The sequence below is a fragment of the Bos javanicus genome, chromosome 22 (genome assembly GCF_032452875.1).
Source record: "Bos javanicus breed banteng chromosome 22, ARS-OSU_banteng_1.0, whole genome shotgun sequence".
NCBI lineage: Eukaryota > Metazoa > Chordata > Mammalia > Artiodactyla > Bovidae > Bos > Bos javanicus.
In genome coordinates, this window is record NC_083889.1 from 7156856 (window position 1) to 7175562 (window position 18707).

Sequence of the window (18707 nt, forward strand, 5' to 3'; positions counted from 1 at the left end):
TTTAGTCTTGTTACTTGGGAAAATGGGTTAACATCTGGGCTTCATTTTCCTGATCTGTGAAATGGAAAAGGACCCACAGAGGGGACCACATGTGAGCAAGTGAAAACTGGCTCTGCTGACAAGCCTGGAGACTAAGAAAGTGAGACATAATTCTGCTAGCAGAACGTCCCCAGCTGGACATACACAGCTCTCACAGGATATGAACATGTCCAGAGAAGCTTACGCCATGATTGTTGTGGCAACAAGACAGAAACAAAGCCCTCCACATGCACAACAATGATGGATCACCTCCTTCTTCTGACATGAGAGGTGCTGCCCCTTGACCAAGGATAACCCCAACCTTGCTCTAATCCTCCTGCCTCCTGGATAAAAACTAAGACACTGGAACTCTGATCGTCTGCTTCCTGAATGCATCCAATTCCAAACTGCCAACCCCCCAACTTCCCTAATCCCTCTTTAAAATCATCCAGCAAGTGCCCCAATTCTATTAATTTCCTGCTAATTCCTTTTTTATTGGGAGGCTCCTCACAGCAGCAAGATCAATAAACACTTCAGGTGTCTTTTTATGTGGGTTCTAACATACTCATCAAAAGACATACTAGAATATTCATATTGACCTTATTAGGCATAGACAAAATACCCAACTACTCAGCAATAAATGAATACCTCAATTATGATACATTTGCGTAATGGTACATTACATAACAGTGAGAAACTAACTTTGCTCAACAACGTGGACAAATCTTGTAAGCTGGAGCAAAAGAAGCCAGATTCTCAAGAAAATATACTGTGATCCACTCTTATTCAGTTTGAAAACAGGTGAATAATCAATGGGGTTAGCCATCAGTTAGGAATCACCCTTGTGGGGGGGATGGGAGGAGGCAGGAGGGGGCTTCTACAGGTGGGTAACCTGTCATCCTTTCTCTGGGTGCTAGTTATGGCGATATGCTGAGATGATGAAAATTCAAAAATCAGTGTTTATGCTTTGTGTACTTCTCTGTGTATATGTTAATATGAATTAGTAGTTTGTTTTTTTTTTTAAATGGGCAACCGTGTTAAAGGGACATGGAGCAAACCTGAAAAAGCTCCCAATTAACAAAGCTGAAACAATTTGGGCAACAAGATCATGTAATATTGGGTTATAACCACAATATAAAATAAATGTCCATGTAAAGAGGATGTGGTTTATATAGCAATGGAATACTATCCAGCCATAAAGAAGAATGAAATAACGCCATTTGCAGCAACATGAATGGCTAGTCACTTCTGTGGTCTTTCTCCCTAAAACCTATTACCCTAGTCTCACCATGAAAAAACACTGCTGCTTCTGCTAAGTCACTTCAGTCGTGTCCAACTCTGTGCGACCCCCATAGACGGCAGCCCACCAGGCTCCCCCGTCCCTGGGATTCTCCAGGCAAGAACAGGGGAGTGGGTCGCCATTTCCTTCTCAATGCATGAAAGTGAAAAGTGAAAGTGAAGTCGTTCAGTCGTGTCCGACTCTTCGCGACCAGGCTCCTCTGACCCATGGGATTTTCCAGGCAGGAGTATTGGAGTGGGTTGCCATTACCTGTATAGACCCAAATCCAGGTCCATTCTTCAGAAGTCCTCACCTGCTGCTGCTAAGTCGCTTCAGTCGTGTCCGACTCTGCGGGACCCCATAGACGGCAGCCCACCAGGCTCCTCCGTCCCTGGGATTCTCCAGGCAAGAACACTGGAGTGGGTTGCCATTTCCTTCTCCAATGCATGAAAGTGAAAAGTGAAAGTGAAGTCGTTCAGTCGTGTCCGACTCTTCGGGACCAGGCTCCTCTGACCATGGGATTTTCCAGGCAAGAGTACTGGAGTGGGTTGCCATTACCTGTATAGACCCAAATCCAGGTCCATTCTTCAGAAGACCTCACCAGTACTCTTTAAAGCTGTCAAAGTCATCAAGAACAAGGAAAATCTGAGAAGTGATCAGTCAAGAATAGCCTAAGGAGGGAACTCCCTGGCAGTCCAGTGATTAGGAATCGGATGGCCGTCTAGGTTAGATACCTGGTGAGGGAAACTAAGATAGCACAAGCCGCGGGGCACAGTCAAACAAAAGCCTAAGGATACATGAATAAATTTAATGTGGCATCTTGGACAAGATCCCGGAACAGAAAAGGGACACTAGCTGAAAAAAAAATTTTTTTTTAATTTTTTAAACGCTGAATTTAGTTAATAATAATATATCAACCGAGGTGGTTTCTCATATGTGACAGACGTGCCTCAGTAGGGTACGTCTTGAATAATTATTCAAGATGCTCACAACAAGGGCAACTAGGTGAGGAGTACGCAAGAGCTCCAAGTATCATCTGCAATTTTTCTGTAAATCTATAACTTCTAAAATAAAATGTTTTATTTTGCTTTCAAACACGGACCCGCAACTGGGCTTTCTCACAAAGCTGTGAGAAATTATTACAGGTGTACAAGCCAAGTGCAAGGCTCAATGCTTAACACATAGATATGAGGTGTAGTTGTGGTTTCACGTGAAATAAGGGACAAGAATTCCAATACTCATCAATTGTTACCAACTGTTATCAGTGTAAGCACAAGGGACCCCGTACAGCCCAGCCCGGCCAGCACACGCGCAAACGAGCGAGTGCGCGCGCGCACGCCGCGGGGGCGGGGCACCGAGGACGCTGGCGTAGGGCGGGGCCAGGCGCAGTTCCCACGCTGGCCTCGGCGCCCGGAAGTAGTGTGTCAGGGGACTCCGCTGGGCGGAAGCCGCGCTTAAGTGGAGGCAGTGGCGCCGCCCGGGCAGGGGACGCTGCTGGTGCTGTTGCTAGACGACGCGAACTAGCCTTCGTCACTTCCTTAGCCCGCCGACTGCCCACTCCCCAGGCCGGAACCCAGGGGCCCGGAACCGGGGTGGGCGCAGGTTCGTCCTCCGACGTCCAGGACAGCAGCCAGCTGGGCAGCTGGAGTGGAGGCCACGCCACCTGCAGGGAAGAATCCGAGCCGAGGCGGGAAGATGGCTGCAGACAAGCCGGCAGGTGAGGTGCCCGCGCGCTGGAGCGGCGGGAGCGGGCAGACCCTGCGCTGCTGCCGCGGGGCCCCAGTTGGGGACTTCGTGGCTGCTCTCTTTGGGGCGTGCATTTCTCTCCCGTAGACCCTCCTTCGGCCGCCGCTAATGTGAGTCTTTGGGCCCCAGGTCCAGTAGTTTCTTATCAAGTGCAACACGAAGCCGCTTCTGTTCGCCTTTGCCTTGCTCTTCGGAATTTCTTTGGTTTAAAAGGCATGAGTCTAGATGGCCGTTTCACAGACTTTTCGACTTCCCACTGGGGAAGGCAGAGCAAGGAAAGTTCACCCCGGAGACGCAGTGCCGTGATGCCCGTGGCTCAGGCTACGGCACTTAACTGGGTGACTTCGGCAACACCAGCCTGCCTGTGGTCAGCGACGTCCTGTGTAATTAACTTTGTCGAAACCACTTATTGAAATAGACATAACGTTATTGTGTCTCACTTCGGTCTGTGCTCTCTAGTGCCTTGTTATTTAGAACCTTTTTCCCTCTAGTTCATCAAGATTAATCTCAACGGTTTTCTTTATGGATTACTATTCCATTCCTAGACTCTTCTCTATTTGAGGAATATAAAATTCTTTCCTGCCTACCTCTGGGACGGTCTTGATACCTGTTTCCTGTAAGAAAATAATGTTCTCTGTGGCATCCATCCACGTTTTGTTGGAAGGCGCTTAAATTACGGGTTTTAGAAGTGGTCAACACAGACTTTTTACAATAAAATTTATATATTTTTTAAGAGGGAAAAGAAAATGTGCTCCAGGATTTTTTAATTAGATCCTGATCTCAATAATTGACAAACTGGATTTGATATTAAAGTGAGCCAATCCTGATACATGCGTGTGTGCTCAGTTGCTCTTTTCAACCCCGTGGACTGTAGCCCGTCAGGCTCCTCTGTCTATGAAATTTTCCAGGCAAGAATAGTGGATGGCGTTGCCATTTCCTACTTCAGGGGACCGTGCCAATCGTAATACAGGTACAGATAAGTAAAATCATTAGAACATCTCTACAATAATCTAAGAAAAACAAGAGAAAAGATCTAGAAAGCAGGGCTAAGCATTTAGAGTGTGCTAGAGAATTTTAGGTAGGCTGATCAGGAAAAGCCTTTCGTGAGGTGATGATTGAGCCCAATGAAATGGAGTGAGCCTCATGGAATGGGGAGGGGTGGGTTGAGAGAAAGTTCCACGCAGGGAATAAGCTTGGCCTGTCCAAGTCTGACGGAGAAGGCGATGGCACCCCACTCCAGTACTCTTGCCTGGAAAATCCCATGGATGGAGGGGCCTGGTGGGCTGCAGTCCGTGGGGTCACTCAGAGCCAGACACGACTGAGCAACTTCACTTTCACTTTTCACTTTCATGCATTGGAGAAGGAAATGGCAACCCACTCCAGTGTTCTTGCCTGGAGGATCCCAGGAACGGGGGAGCCTGATGGGCTGCCGTCTATGGGTCACACTGAGTCGGACACGACTGAAGCGACTTAGCAGCAGCAGCAGTCCAAGTGTGAACCAAGGGGACCAGCATGTTGTTGTTGTTTAGGTGCTAAGTCATATCCTACTCTTTGTGATTCCATGGACCGTAGCCTGCCAGGCTCCTCTGTCCTCCACTCTCTCCCAGAGTTTGCTAAAATTCTTGTCCATTGACTCCATAATGCTGTCTAACCGTTTCATTTTCTGCAGCCCCCTTCTCCTCTTGCCTTCAATCCTTCCCAGCATCAGAGTCTTTTCCAGTGAGTTCACTCTTCACATCAGGTGGCCAAAGTATTGGAGTTTCAGCAACAATTATTATATACTAATAAATATATATATATTTATTTGCCAATGAATATTCAGGCTTGATTTCCTTTAGGATTGACTGGTTTGAATTCTTTGCAGTCCAGGGGGCTCTCAAGAGTCTTCTCCAGCACCACAGTTTGAAAGCATGAATTCTGAAGTACTCAGCCTTCTTTATGGTCCAACTCTCACATCCTTACTAGAAAAACCATGACTACTAGAAAAACCGTAGCTTTGACTATACATGCCAGTCTATCACTGCTTCCACTTTTTCCCCTTCTATTTGCCATGAAGTGATGGGACCAGATGCCATGATCTTAGTTTTTCGAATGTTGAATTTCAGGCCAGCTTTTTCACTCTCCTCTTTCACCCTCATCAGGAGGCTCTTTCTTTCCTCTTTGCTTTCTGCTATTAGAGTGGTATCATCTGTGTATCTGAGGTTGTTGATACTTCCAGCAGTCTTGATTCCAGCTTGTTATTTCATCCAGCCTGGCATTTCACACGATGAGCTTTGCATAGAAGTTAAATAACCAGGGTGACAATATACAGCCTTCTTGTACTCCTTTCCTAATTTTGCATGTCAGTTGTTCCACGTCCAGTTCTAAGTGTTGCTTTTTAGCCACATACAAGTTTCTCAGGAGACAGTTAAGGTGGTCTGGTAATCCCATCTCTTTAAGAATTTTCCACAATTTGTTGTGATCCACACAGTCAAAGGCTTTACTGAAGCAGAAGTTTTTCTGGAACTCCCTTGCTTCTTCCATGTTCCAAAGAACATTGACAGTTCCATCTCTGGTTCCTCTGCCCCTTTGAAACCCAGCTTGTACATCTGGCAGTTCTCAGTTCAGGTGCTGTTGAAGCCTAGCTTGAAGGATTTTGAGTATTACCTTGCTAACATGTGAGATGAGTGCAATTGTACAGTAGTTGGAACATTCTTTGGCGTTGCCTTTCTTTGGGATTGGAATGAAAACTGACCTCTTCCAGTCTTGTAGCCACTACTGAGTTTTCCAAATTTCATGACATATTGACTATAGCACTTTAACAGCATCATCTTTCAGGATTTGAAATAGCTCAGCTGGAATTCCATCACCTCCACTAGCTTTGTTCGTAGTGATGCTTCCTTCCTAAGGCCCACGTGACTTCACATTCCAGGATGTCTGGCTCTAGTTGAGTGACCACACCACTGTGGTTATCTTAGTCATCATGACCTTTTTTGTACAGTTCTTCTGTGTATTCTTGCCACCTCTTAATCTCTTCTGCTTCTGTTAGGTCCATACCATTTCTGTCCTTTATTGTGTCCATCCTTGGATGAAATGTTCCCTTGATATCTCTAGTTTTCTTGAAGAGATCTCTAGTCTTTCCCATTCTATTGTTTCCCTCTATTTCTTTGCATTGGTCGCTTAAGAAGGCCTTCTGGTCCCTCCTTGCTGTTCTCTGGAACTCTGCATTCAGTTGGGTATAGCTTTCCCTTTGTCCCTTGCCTTTCATTTATTTTCTTTCCTCAGCTATTTGGAAAGCCTCCTCAGACAGCCACTTTGCCTTATTGCATTTGTTTTTCTTTGGGATGGTTTTGTTCACTGCCTCCTGTACAGTGTTAAAAACCTCTGTCCATAATTCTTCAGGCACTCCAGATCTAATCCCTTGAATCTGTTCATTACCTCCACTGTATAAGGGATTTGATTTAGGTCATACATGAAAGGCCTAGTGGTTTTATCTACTCTCTTCAGTTGAAGCCTGAATTTTGCAATAAGGAGCTCATGATCTGAACTACATGCAGCCCCAAGTCTTGTTTTTGCTGACTGTTTACAGAGTCTGCATCTTTGGCTGCAAAGAACATAATCAGTCTGATTTCGGTATTGATCATCTGGTGATGTCCACGTGTAGAGTCTTCTCTTGGGTTGTGGGAAAAGGGTATTTGATATGACCAGCATGTTCTCTTGACAAAACTCTGTTAGCCTTTGCCCTCCTTCATTTTTACTCTGTGGCCAAACTTGCCTGTTATTCTGGGTTTGCCTGGACTTCCTACTTTTGCATGCCAATCCCTTATGATAAAAAGGACGTCTTTTTTTTTGGTGTTCGTTCTAGAAGCTCCTCTGTCCTTGGAATTCTCTTGGCAAGAATACTGGAGTGGGTAGCCATTCCCTTCTTCAGGGGATCTTCCTAACCCAGGAATCAGTCCTGGGTCTCCTGCGTTGCAGGCAGATTCTTTACCATCTGAGCCACTAGGGAGGCCCATAGGTCTTCATAGAACTGGTCAGCTTCAGCTTCTTCAACATCAATGGTTGGGGAATAGACTTGAATTACTATGATGTTGAATGGTTTGCCTTGGAATCGAACCGAGATTATTTCATTGTTTTTGAGACTGCACCCAAGTAATGCATTTTGGACTCTTGTTGACCATGAGGGCTACTCAGTTTCTTCTAAGGGATTCTTGCCCACAGTGGTAGATGGTCATCTGAATTAAATTCACCCATTCCCCTCCATTTTAGTTCACTTATTCCTAAGATGTTGATGTTCACTCTTGCCATCTCCTGCTTGACCACGCCCAATTTATCTTGATTAATGGACCTAACATTCCGGGTTCCTATGCAGTATCGTTCTCTACAGCATCAGACTTTACAACCACACGCATCCATAGCTGAGTGTTGTTCCCATGTTGGCCCAGCCACTTCATTCTTTCTGGAGCTATTGGTAATTGCCCTCTGCTTGGAGAAGGCAATGGCACCCCACTCCAGTACTCTTGCCTGGAAAATCCCATGGATGGAGGAGCCTGGAAGGCTGCAGTCCATGGGGTCGCTAAGAGTCGGACACGACTGAGCGACTTCACTTTCACTTTTCACTTTCCTGCATTGAAGAAGGAAATGGCAACCCACTCCAGTGTTCTTGCCTGGAGAATCCCAGGGACGACGGGGCCTGGTGGGCTGCCGTCTCTGGGGTCACACAGAGTCGGACATGACTGAAGCGACTTAGCAGCAGTAGCAGCTTCCCAAGTGGCATATGAGACACCTTCCAACCTGGGGGCTCACCTTCCAGTGTCATATCTTTTTGCCTTTCATACGGATACTCATGTCCATGGGTTCTCCAGGCAGGAATACTGGAGTGGGTTGCCATTTCCTCCTCCAGTGGACCACGTTTTGTCAGAACGCTTCACTGTGACCCATCATCATTGGGCCCTGCATGGCATGGCTCATAACTTCATTGAGTTGCAGAGCCCCTTCACCACAATAAGGCTGCTATCCATGAAGGGAAAGGTGACCAGCATATTCCTTCTCAATTTACGACATTGTCTCTCCCCCAGCTTTACCATTCCTGCTTGTCCATATCAGTGCCCTTGCCTGGAATGACCTTTTAGCTCTGAAATCTATCTAGGTTTCAAGTCTTACCTCCGTTATTCTTCTACTTAATCATTCTTTGGTTTGCCAGAATTGAGTGCCAAGCCCTGCCTTTGATGTTGAAGAAATGGATGTGACACAGCCCCCGCTTTTGACGGTCTGCTCTTCAGTCTGTTAGAGACAGCCCTGTAATAGTGACACTCCCACTTGGGAAGAGCTATTAATGTGTGTCACAGAAAAATAGGGTTTAGAGTGATTGTTGCTTTGATTGGTGTAGGCTTATAGCCCACACTGTAGGAAACTTCCTGCCTGGATAACCAGGTTGACTTTGTATTAAGTAGGTAAGGATAGAGTTAAATAAAACAAAACTAGAAGCCCAGAGACTGAAACCAGCTAATGTTGTGGATTAATTTATTCAGTAATATTCACCAGTTTAGCCTACCCTGCCAGGCGCTGCAAAGTGTCTGTCCTCATGGAGCTTGTAATATACATGAAAGGCAGATAAATATGTGAACAATGTAAGAAATAATTAGGATTTCAAGGGATTTCAAGCTGTGATAAATTGTGAAGAGGGACTCTCCTAGGGATTCAGTGGTTAAGAATCCACACTTCCTCTACAGGGAGCATGGGTTCCATCCCTGGCCAGGGAACTAAGATCTCACATGATGCATGGTGTGCCCCCCCCCCGCCAAAAGAAATGTGAAGAGAAAATAAGAGGGTAAAGGATAACTGAGAGCAGGGATCCTACTTTGAGTGGATTGATGGGAGGAGGAAGGGCTCTGTTAGAGACGACATTTGAACAAGACCCTGACGATAAAGAGCCAGCGGGCCGAATGGGGGAAGAAGGATACAGGTGTGAGGAGTATCCACTGTGCAGACCCCTTGGACAGCAGGAAGACCCCTGGAGCCTAAGCACCGTGAGGACAGGCACGTTTGTCTGTTTAGTAGTGTGCTACCTCCAGCTCCTAGACCAATAGCTGGTGTATCAAAGCACTCAGCATGTTCATAGCCTAGTCAGCAGAGGAAGCATAGCAAGAGGCGGTTAGAATTGTGGCAGAGGCCAGCTTCTTCCAGCCTTGTACAGGCCATGGAAGAAGGTGGGATTTCTTTCTAACTAAAGAGGAGCCTTAGAGATTTCGGCAGGGGCATCCAGGACCTTTTAGTGGCAGCGTGAGAGATCTAGTTCCGACCAGGAAGAGAACTCGGGCACCCTGCCTTGAGAGCTCGAAGTCTTAGCCACTAGTCCATGAGTTCTTGTTTTAAGTGAGCCAGGTAAGTGATGAAGAGTTAGGAGCCTGGAGTGTGAAGTCAGACAGCCTAGGTTCATCCTGCTTGTGCTACTTGTTATTTGTGTGACCTTGGGCAGATTTTTTTTAAGAAACCATTTTTTTAAGCGTCAGTTTTCCTGTGTGGAGAAAGAGAATGATTATATCTACCTCACAGTTTTGGAAAGGGCTCAGCGTAGGCCCTGGTTTTTAAAAATGCCGACTAGTATTACTTTAGGGTAGGGGTTGATGGAGAAGAGGGGCAGGTGTGAGAATCTTTGAAGGAGTGAAATTGGCAGAACTTGTGGATGACTCGGACTAGTTGGTGAGCATGAAGCCTTGCTCTTTGAAAAAGGCTCTAAATTGAGCCTGTTTCTTCATTTGTAAAATGGGGGTCCTAATAGTCTTTTAGTTTATTCCTAATAGTTTCCTGATTTATTTACCTCACCTGGTTATAGCTTGTGACGATCAGCTGAGGTGAGGTGTGTGTGTGCTGATTACGTGAAAAAGGGAAAGACGACCAGATGAGTAATAGGAAGTCAGGAGAAGAGTATTTAAAGATGGCTTTGAAATCTTTTTTTTTTTTTTGGCTTTGAAATCTTGAGCCAGGATGACTGTAAAAATGGCAAGAAGACATGAATGGACCTGGTGACCGTCGTATAGAGTGAAGTAGGTCAGAAGGAAAAAGACAAATATGTATTAACGCATACACGTGCAATCTGAAAAAATTGGTATAGACGATTTTATTTGCGAAGTAGAAATAGACACACAGACATAGAGAACCAATACATGGACACCAAGGGGAAAGGAGGAATGTGGGAGGAGCTGGGAGACTGGGGTTGACCTGTATCACTACTGATACTATGCATAAAGTAGAGGACTCGCGAGACCTAGTGTGCAGCGCGGGGACTCCGCTCGGTGCTCTGTGGCGACCTTCATGGGAAGGCAGTCCAAAACGAGGGGATATATGTATATGTACAACTGGTTCACGTTGCTGTGCAGTAGAAACTAACACAACGCTGTAAAGCAGCTATACTCCAGTAACGGGTTTTTTTTTTAAATGGTAGGAAGAACAAAATGAGAGAACTTTAAGCCAAGGCTACTTTTATTTTAAACACCCCCAACGTTTTGATTGTTATTAAGTATATAAGGTAAAAAACATGAAGTCCTCTATCACTTCTGCACAGTCTCACTCTCCAGGTAACTGAGTATGTGTGTTCTTCCAGACCATCAAATATATATTCATACACACACACACACACACACACACACGTATCCGACTCTTTGCGACCCCATGGACTGTAGCCCTCCAGGCTCCTCTGTCCATGGAATTCTCCAGGCAAGAATACTGGAGTGGGTTGTCATCCCTTCTCCAGGAGATCTTCCCCACCCAGGGGTTGAACCCCAGTCTCCCACATTGCAGGCAGATTGTTTACCACCTGAGCCTCCAGGGAGAACCGTATATATGTGTATGCCAAAGAAGAAATAAACTGTGCAATACTGTCTTGCCATTTGCTTTTTTCAAGGTCCAATAAGGAATCTGGGTTTTGTTTTTTAAACCTTTTTATTTTTTAATCAAAGTGTAGTTAATGGAGTCTGTACATAAATTATCTTTAAGTGACCTACATAGGATATTTTAAGTGTTTTTAAGATTTAAGAATTTAGTCTTATAATTCCAATTTAAAATGTATAATTGAGTAAATAATTGACTTAGAGTTGTGATTGTAAATTGAAGCCTTTATATTATTGCATGCACATAATTAAAGAGTCACTGTTCTCATAAGCTTAATTTTTTAGATTTATAAGCTATTTGAGTTCTTCGGAAATTTTGTATTTTTAAGTCAAAGATTGTTGCTAAAATGGGTTATATTAAATTATTTAAAGTGGTTAAAATTTTATGTTTGAAAGTGTAAGTGAAATCAAACATTCATCACAGCCCTTTAAAATGAAAACTCCAAATAGAGTAAGATATCTAAGTTGAATGTAAAAGTTTGAGGAAAAATCTCAGCTTTCTGAGCTCATAAATTAATAAGTATTAATATCTGAAAACTATAGTAAATCTATGCCCCCAAACTACTCTCAGGTATGAAAATAAAAATGCTTATCTGCGCTGGTAGTGTTCTGCTTTGCCTGTCTTCCCCAGAGTGTGCTGATATTCCTGGTGCTTGCTTTCTGTTCTGTATCTCTTCTGTGTTCAAGTCTGCAGCCTTGCTGGTCACATGGCACTCCTCTGAGGCGTGGAGGAAGCAGCCGTCATCCGTAGGACTTCGCTAAGACAGGTGTACTTGGGCCAGTGATAGAAAACCGCATGTGAGGTTTGTGAACCTTGGCTGGATGGTGGCTTTAGTAAACCTGAATTATTTTTCTTTGAAATGGCATCTTTCTTATTTAAAATTTTCCTTCACAAAGGCATCAACATTGTTTTGCAAGTATAGCAGCAGACTTCATTAGGCCTTCATTTCTTTTGTCCTGGGGGAAATTTTTCTTTCCTTGAACCTCATCGGAGCTCTATTTGGAAAAGTGTAACTTGTATGGCAGATCCTCCTCCAATCAGATTTGAATTGTTAACATTCTGTACTGGAATCTGTCTGGGCTTTCAGTTAACTGACTTTTTTCAGTTTGGGGAAAGTGGTGTGTTTCTTTTCTACTTAGTTTAAACCTAATTGTTTGGTTAGAAATGAAGCCTGTTGGCTTAAAAAACGTCAAGGTTTGTGTGCCAAAGAGCTCTGTACGCCTCCATGGTCAGCCCTGTTCATTAGGCCAGAGTAGAAGGAAGGTCAAGCTTATGGATGAACGGTCATATACTCTTTCAGTTGGCAACGGAGACTATTTTTGGACAAATAAAGACACATTGTGGAATTATGTGCAGACTCTTTCTGGTAAGAAGTCAGTTACCTCCAAAATGAATGTTTTAGAGACTATTCCTTGGAGAAAACTTGAAAAGTGCATAAAGATAAGGAAAATAAAAATAATAATCTCATTGAAGTAATATTTTTTTCCCTTAAGTTTTATCTTGAAGTAAAAGAATGTAAGTAGAATAATGGCTGGTTAACATGTAAGACGGAGAAGGCAATGGCACCCCACTCCAGTACTCTTGCCTGGAAAATCCATGGACAGAGGAGCCTGGTAGGCTGCAATCCATGGGGTCGCTAAGAGTCGGACACGACTGAGCGACTTCACTTTCACTTTTCACTTTCATGCACTGGAGAAGGAAATGGCAACCCACTCCAGTGTTCTTGCCTGGAGAATCCCAGGGACGGGGAACCCTGGTGGGCTGCCATCTCTAGGGTCACACAGAGTTGGACACGACTGAAGCGACTTAGCAGCAGTAGCAGCAACATGTAAGAGGCTGTTTATGAGCTCAGATCTCTAAAATGTCTGTTTGAGAGTCTTTTGTCAGCCTTAGAGTCTAGCTTATCAACGTGCTTCTGTCCTTATTTAGAGGATTTTAGATTTACTTTCACTTTTCACTTTCATGCATTGGAGAAGGTAATGGCAACCCACTCCAGTGTTCTTGCCTGGAGAATCCCAGGGAAGGGGGAGCCTGGTAGGCTGCCGTCTATGGGGTCGCACAGAGTTGGACACGACTGAAACGACTTAGCAGTAGCAGCAGCAGCAGGGGCTTCCCTGGTGGCTCAGTCTCCTGCCTATAGTGCAGGAGACCTGAGTTTGATCCCTGGGTGGGAAAGATACCTTAGAGGAGGAAACAGCCACCCACTCCAGTGTTCTTGCCTGGAGAAGCCCATGGACAGAGGAGCCTGGTGGACTTGTGGGCTACAGTCCATGGGGTCGCAGAGTTGGACGCGACTGACGTGACTAAACCACCATCACCACCACAGTTTCTAGAGGATAATGATAGCAGTGGCCACATGAACCAATCTATTCTAGTGGAAAGTAGAAGCTTAACTCTTCAGTGACTTGGTGAGTTGTCTTGTGTTTCCCTCTGCCCTGTATTTATAAATCACAATTTATAAATGACATTAGGACCCAGAATCCCTGTTAAAGAATGTCATCTAATGTCGGGAGGCTGTATTTTTAGAAGAAGCTCTGGAGATAACTTGACGGCAAACTAAGAATTTGGGGTATTTGGTTTCAGTTTAGTGTACTTCTGTATGAGGGGAGATACGTCAGGTTTCCTATAAGAATTTTTTTAAGTATTAATATCTATGCTCATTGTTAATATGTTGACTCTACCTAGAGTTGAGGTTCCATCTCAATCTAAACTCATACTTTGCTTTTTGGGGATCCTGAAATCCTGTGTCCTTAGTTTTACACATTTTAAAGAAATTGGTTTTTCCTGTAATTGGGCACTTGACAGTTTTGCCAGGCAGGTGTATTGTGTAAGCAGTTGACTTAACAGAAACTCACTGTTACTAGCTTTTTAATGAAAAAGCTGTTTGACAGAGTCTTCTCAAACCAGTGAGCTCTCTTCATCAAACTATTAGTTTTTCCTCTCTGTTAGGACTCAGTTCTTATCTATCTGTATGCAAAGTGGAAATGAAATACTAATTTATGTAACTTTAATTATCAGAAGTAACACTTCTTTAAACCCAAATACCAGAATACCTCTTTTTTTTTTTGTTAGCAGATCTAAGTCTTAGATAAGTTCACAAGTTGCATTTTGTTTTAAAGTATGTGGTGATTCTCAAGAGTATTCAGTCTAAGAATAGGGGTTTCACAGTGATCTAAGGAGCTGTTCACACTAAATGTAATTCATTGTTTATTTGTATATTTAAAGTGCAGAAATAAGTATTTTGTTTAAAAAAAGCCTATCACAGAACGAGCAAGTGGGACGGAAGCTAATATTTAGTTACATCTCTAACCACAGAGATTGGTGGCCAAGGGGAGACCAGACTGGAAATGTGACTAATTCTAAGACACGTGTTTTCATTGTACTGTGACGATAGGGAAACTGGGAGTCTTTACTGACTGTTGTTATGTGCCTGGCCAGGGCTTCCACACGCTCATCTCACACACCAGCAAAGTAATGCTCAAAATTCTCCATGCCAGGCTTCAACAGTATGTGAACCGAGAACTTCCACATGTTCAAGCTGGATTTAGAAAAGGCAGAGGAACCAGAGATCAAATTGCCAACATCCATTGGATCATCGAAAAAGCAAAAGAATTCCACAAAAACATCTACTTTTGCTTCATTGATTATGCCAAAGCTTTTGACTCCGTGGATCACAACAAACTGTGGAAAATTCTTAGAGAGATGGGAATATCAGACCGCCTGACCTGCCTCCTGAGATCTGTATACAGGTCAAGAAGCAACAGTTAGAACTGGTTGTGGAACAACAGACTGGTTCCAAATAGGAAAAGGAGTACGTCAGGGCTGTATATTGTCACCCTGCTTATTTGACTTATATGCAGAGTATATCATGCAAAATGCTGGATTGAGTGAAGCACAAGCTGGAATCAAGATTGCCGGGAGAAATATCAATAACCTCAGATATGCAGATGACACCACCCTTATGGCAGAAAGTGAAGAACTAAAGAGCCTCTTGATGAAAGTGAAAGAGGAGAGTGAAAAAGCTGGCTTAAAACTCAATATTCAAAAAACAAAGATCATGACATCCGGTCCCATCACTTCATGGCAAATAGATGGGGAAACAGTGACAGATTTATTTTGGGGGGATCCAAAATCACTGCAGATGGTGATTGCAGCCATGAAATTAAAAGACGCTTACTCCTTGGAAGAAAAGCTATGACCAACCTAGACAGCATATTACAAAGCAGATACATTACTTTACTGACACAGGTCTTTATAGTCAAAACTATGATTTTTCCAGTAGTCATGTATGGATGTGAGAGAGTTAAACTATAAAGAAAGCAGAATGCCGAAGAATTGATGCTTTTGAACTGTGGTGTTGGAGAAGACTCTTGAGAGTCCCTTGGACTGCAAGGAGATCAAACCAGTCAATTCTAAAAGAAATCAGTCCTGAATATTCATTGGAAAGACTAATGCTGAGACTCAAGTCCAATACTTTGGCCACCTGATGTGAAGAACTGACTCATTAGAAAAGACCGTGATGCTAGGAAAGATTGAAGTCAGAAGGAGAAGGGGAATATAGAGGATGAGATGGTTGGATGGCGTCACCGACTCGATGGACATGAGTTTGAGCAAGCTCCAGGAGTTGGTGATGGACAGGGAAGCCTAGTGTGTTACAGTCCATGGGGTTACGAAGAGTCTGACGTGACTGAGCAACTGAACTGAACTAAGGGCTTCCTAAAATCAGCTCTTTTGACACTGGGTTCTTTGACATGCTCCTGGAAAACAGTTTTCTAGGCCATTATCAAAAAATACCAGGACTTCCCATGTAGTCCAGTGGTTAAGACTCCACACTTCTGCTGCAGGGGGCACAGGTTTGATCCATGGTCAGGGAAATAAGACCCCACATGCTGAGCTGTGCAGCCCCACCAAAAAATGCTCATGCCATAAGGGTACCTATGGTTTAATGAACTCTCACAAATCCAGAAGCAACCCACCCCCACCAGCCCCGCCATAGTTTCCTCTGATAGATCTGCAGTCACTAGACCCCTTATCTTCTAAACCTTACGTTAGTTTTAGACAGACACTTATTTATTTAATGTTTGTTTTTGTTTATTTGGCTACACTGGGCCCTAGTTGCAGCTTGTGGAGTCTAGTTCCTCCACCAGGCATCGAGTTCCTCCACCAGGCCCAAAACCCAGCCTCCTGGATTGGGAGTGTGAAGCCTTAGCCACTGGAACACCGAAAGTCCCTAGGCAGGCATTTAAAAATAAAACTTAAAAAAAGTGATCAATGATCATTATAAAAATTTAGACAGTTGTTAAATGCAAGTTTGTGTGCCTGAGGCACAGTGAGGCCAAACCAAGATGTCAGAGTTTGGAGCAGAAAAAGATTTATTGCAGTGCCAAGAATGGAGAATGGGTAGCTTGTGCTAAAAAAAACCCAAACTCCCCCAACAGTTTGTAGCCAAAAGTTTTTGTAGGCAAAACCTGGGTTGAGAGCTGCAGGGTTTGTGGCTTTCCTCTGATAGGCTGGTGCTGAGGTAACCAGAATCGTGTGCTCAGCCTGAAGTTACCATCCTCCATTGGGTAGGGACAGAGTTCCTGCAAAAGAACTCAGAGATACATATATTCCTTGAGCAGGAACCAGGGCCCTGCCCTGCTGTTTCTCGACTGCTCTGTCTTCCCTGTTTGCTGTTTGAATCTGCCCTTTGAACTTAAGGAAGATCTAGGAGTCGGAAGCTTTTTCCTACAAGCAAGAAATGGGACGGGACGTGGGGGTGGGGGGGTGGGGGGGAAGGGTCGGAAAGTTTTGTATCCAGGAAAACACCATAGACAGAGCCCTCCTGGGTCTCACAGTTAAGAGCAATAGGAAGGAAAGTCATATCTCTCTCCTGTCCCACTCCCTGAAGGTAACGACTACAAACTGGATGTTTATCCTTCCAAGTGTTATTCTGTATACATTCAGAATATCTGTGTATTTTTATAAAACATGGAGCTCTGTTGTATAAAACTGTTTGCAGTCTGCTTTTTCTATTTAAGAAGATGTTGAGGATGTTTCTCCACGTCAAGGCATTGTCAGGACTCAACTTTTTAACAATTGTTTAGTGTGCCATTGTATTTCTATACCACAGTTTACTTAGCAGTTTTCTTAACTGAAGGATGTTTATTTCTAGTCACTCACTATTATAAACAGCGCTGCAGTGAGCATCTTTGTGTATTTGTAGAGTGAATACCTGGAAGTGGGGTTGTTTGGTCAAGAGGTTGTACATGGACAGGTATTGGTGATTACTTCCCAGGAGGTCTGACCAATTTACACTCAGACTCGACAGGTGTTGTCCTTGAGTAGTTTAAAACTTGCATTAGCTGAGATTTTTGCATTTATTTGGGAATTTTTTTTAATAAAAAACTAATTTTTAAAACAGTAAATTGTAGGGCAGAAATAATATATACAGAAACTTCTATTAAGGAAGCTTTTTAAATGTATTAATCCTGGCTTTTCGATTTCTAAGCCTATGAAAGCCTTCATTGCTTGGTAATTACCTATGAATTCTTATCGGTGTCATTTTCTCATTGTTAAATGTTACTACTTTCTAACTAGATGATAAACTTCTTGAAGGCATCTCACATGTGCTTATAAATTCTTCGTGTCTCTAGCGCCTAGCATAGGTTCTTGAATACGTGAGATTTGGGGTGTATTGCTGTGGTGGGAGGCAGATCTAGTTCTTTTTTTTTAAGACAGGAGTTGTTCGTTTTTCTTTCCTTCTTTCTGGCTGTGCTGGGTGCTTGTTGTGCGTGCAGGCTTTGTCTAGGTGCAGCTGGTGGGCTCTAGAGCGCTGACTCAGTAATTGTGGCGCACGGGCTTAGTTACCCCGTGGCATGTGGATTCTTCCTGGACCAGAGATCGAACCCATGTGTCCCCTGCGTTGGTAGGCAGGGAAGTCCCAGGTCTGATATTTTGAAGAGAGCACGATATTCTCAGCCTGGATGTCCTAATGGACAGAGCTATAATCCTTATATAAAGATTTCCACAGCAAAGGGAGACATTTTTTAAGTTTTTGAAAGAATGCTTCATTCCTCAAGTATAACATTAGTTAGCAAACTTCCCTGATGGTTCAGTGGTTAAGAATCTGCACTTCTGATGCAGGGGGCAGGGTTTAATTCCTGGTCTGGGAACTAAGATCCCACTTGCTGCATGGCCAAAAAATAAAAATAAATACAAAAAATACCAATTATTCATTGTAGCTGAGAAAGGTCTGACTTTGGCAACTCCAGGAGGAAGAAGACAATTAAGAGGAAAACCCGGGACGCGTTCACTGGACAGCTGTTACTTCTAAAGAACTATCAAACTTGTGTGTTTGCAGATCAGGGAGCAGAGAAGCACGAAGGGCCAGGCCCGTCCTCTGGGATCACTGATCAAGAGAAGGAGTTGTCCACCAGTGCTTTCCAAGCTTTCACAGTAAGACACGGTTTCTCTTAATCTGTTCCATTTTTAGAATCTGTCAAGCATGAATATTTTCACCATGAATTTATGATCTTTGCTCTGTACTAATTTAAGAGTTAGCTTCAGAGAGTAGGTTTAGGTTTAAGTTTCTTTAATTTTAGAGTTTAAATATCGTAAAAGGAATGGGAATAATAATAAATAATAATAAGCCATTGCCAAGTTTTTGTGTTTCCAAAATCATATCACAGTTTTTTAATTGATGTGACTATTATTTCATCTAGTGACTTTAGTATATTTAGGGGGATTATATCTTTGTAAAAGCTTTTAAATAAAGATGAATGAAATATATTTGGAAATGAATGTAAAGTTCTTA

At 43.5% G+C, this 18707-nt stretch overlaps 1 protein-coding gene across 3 annotated transcripts in view; it reads left to right on the forward strand.

Annotated features, from left to right (window-relative positions):
* Positions 1–2729: 2729 nt before the first annotated feature.
* CNOT10 (CCR4-NOT transcription complex subunit 10) overlaps positions 2730–18707 on the forward strand; it is a 58468-nt gene continuing 42490 nt past the window's right edge. Inside the window, exons 1-2 of one of the 3 annotated variants that reach the window (XM_061395751.1) lie at positions 2730–3014; positions 18255–18349. In XM_061395751.1, the coding sequence (XP_061251735.1) occupies positions 2993–3014; positions 18255–18349 (117 nt within the window). In that variant the 5' untranslated portion in view covers positions 2730–2992. Of the gene's footprint in view, positions 3015–12004; positions 12279–18254; positions 18350–18707 lie in introns of those variants that run through there. The other 2 variants (XM_061395750.1, XM_061395749.1) reach the window with 2 other exon arrangements.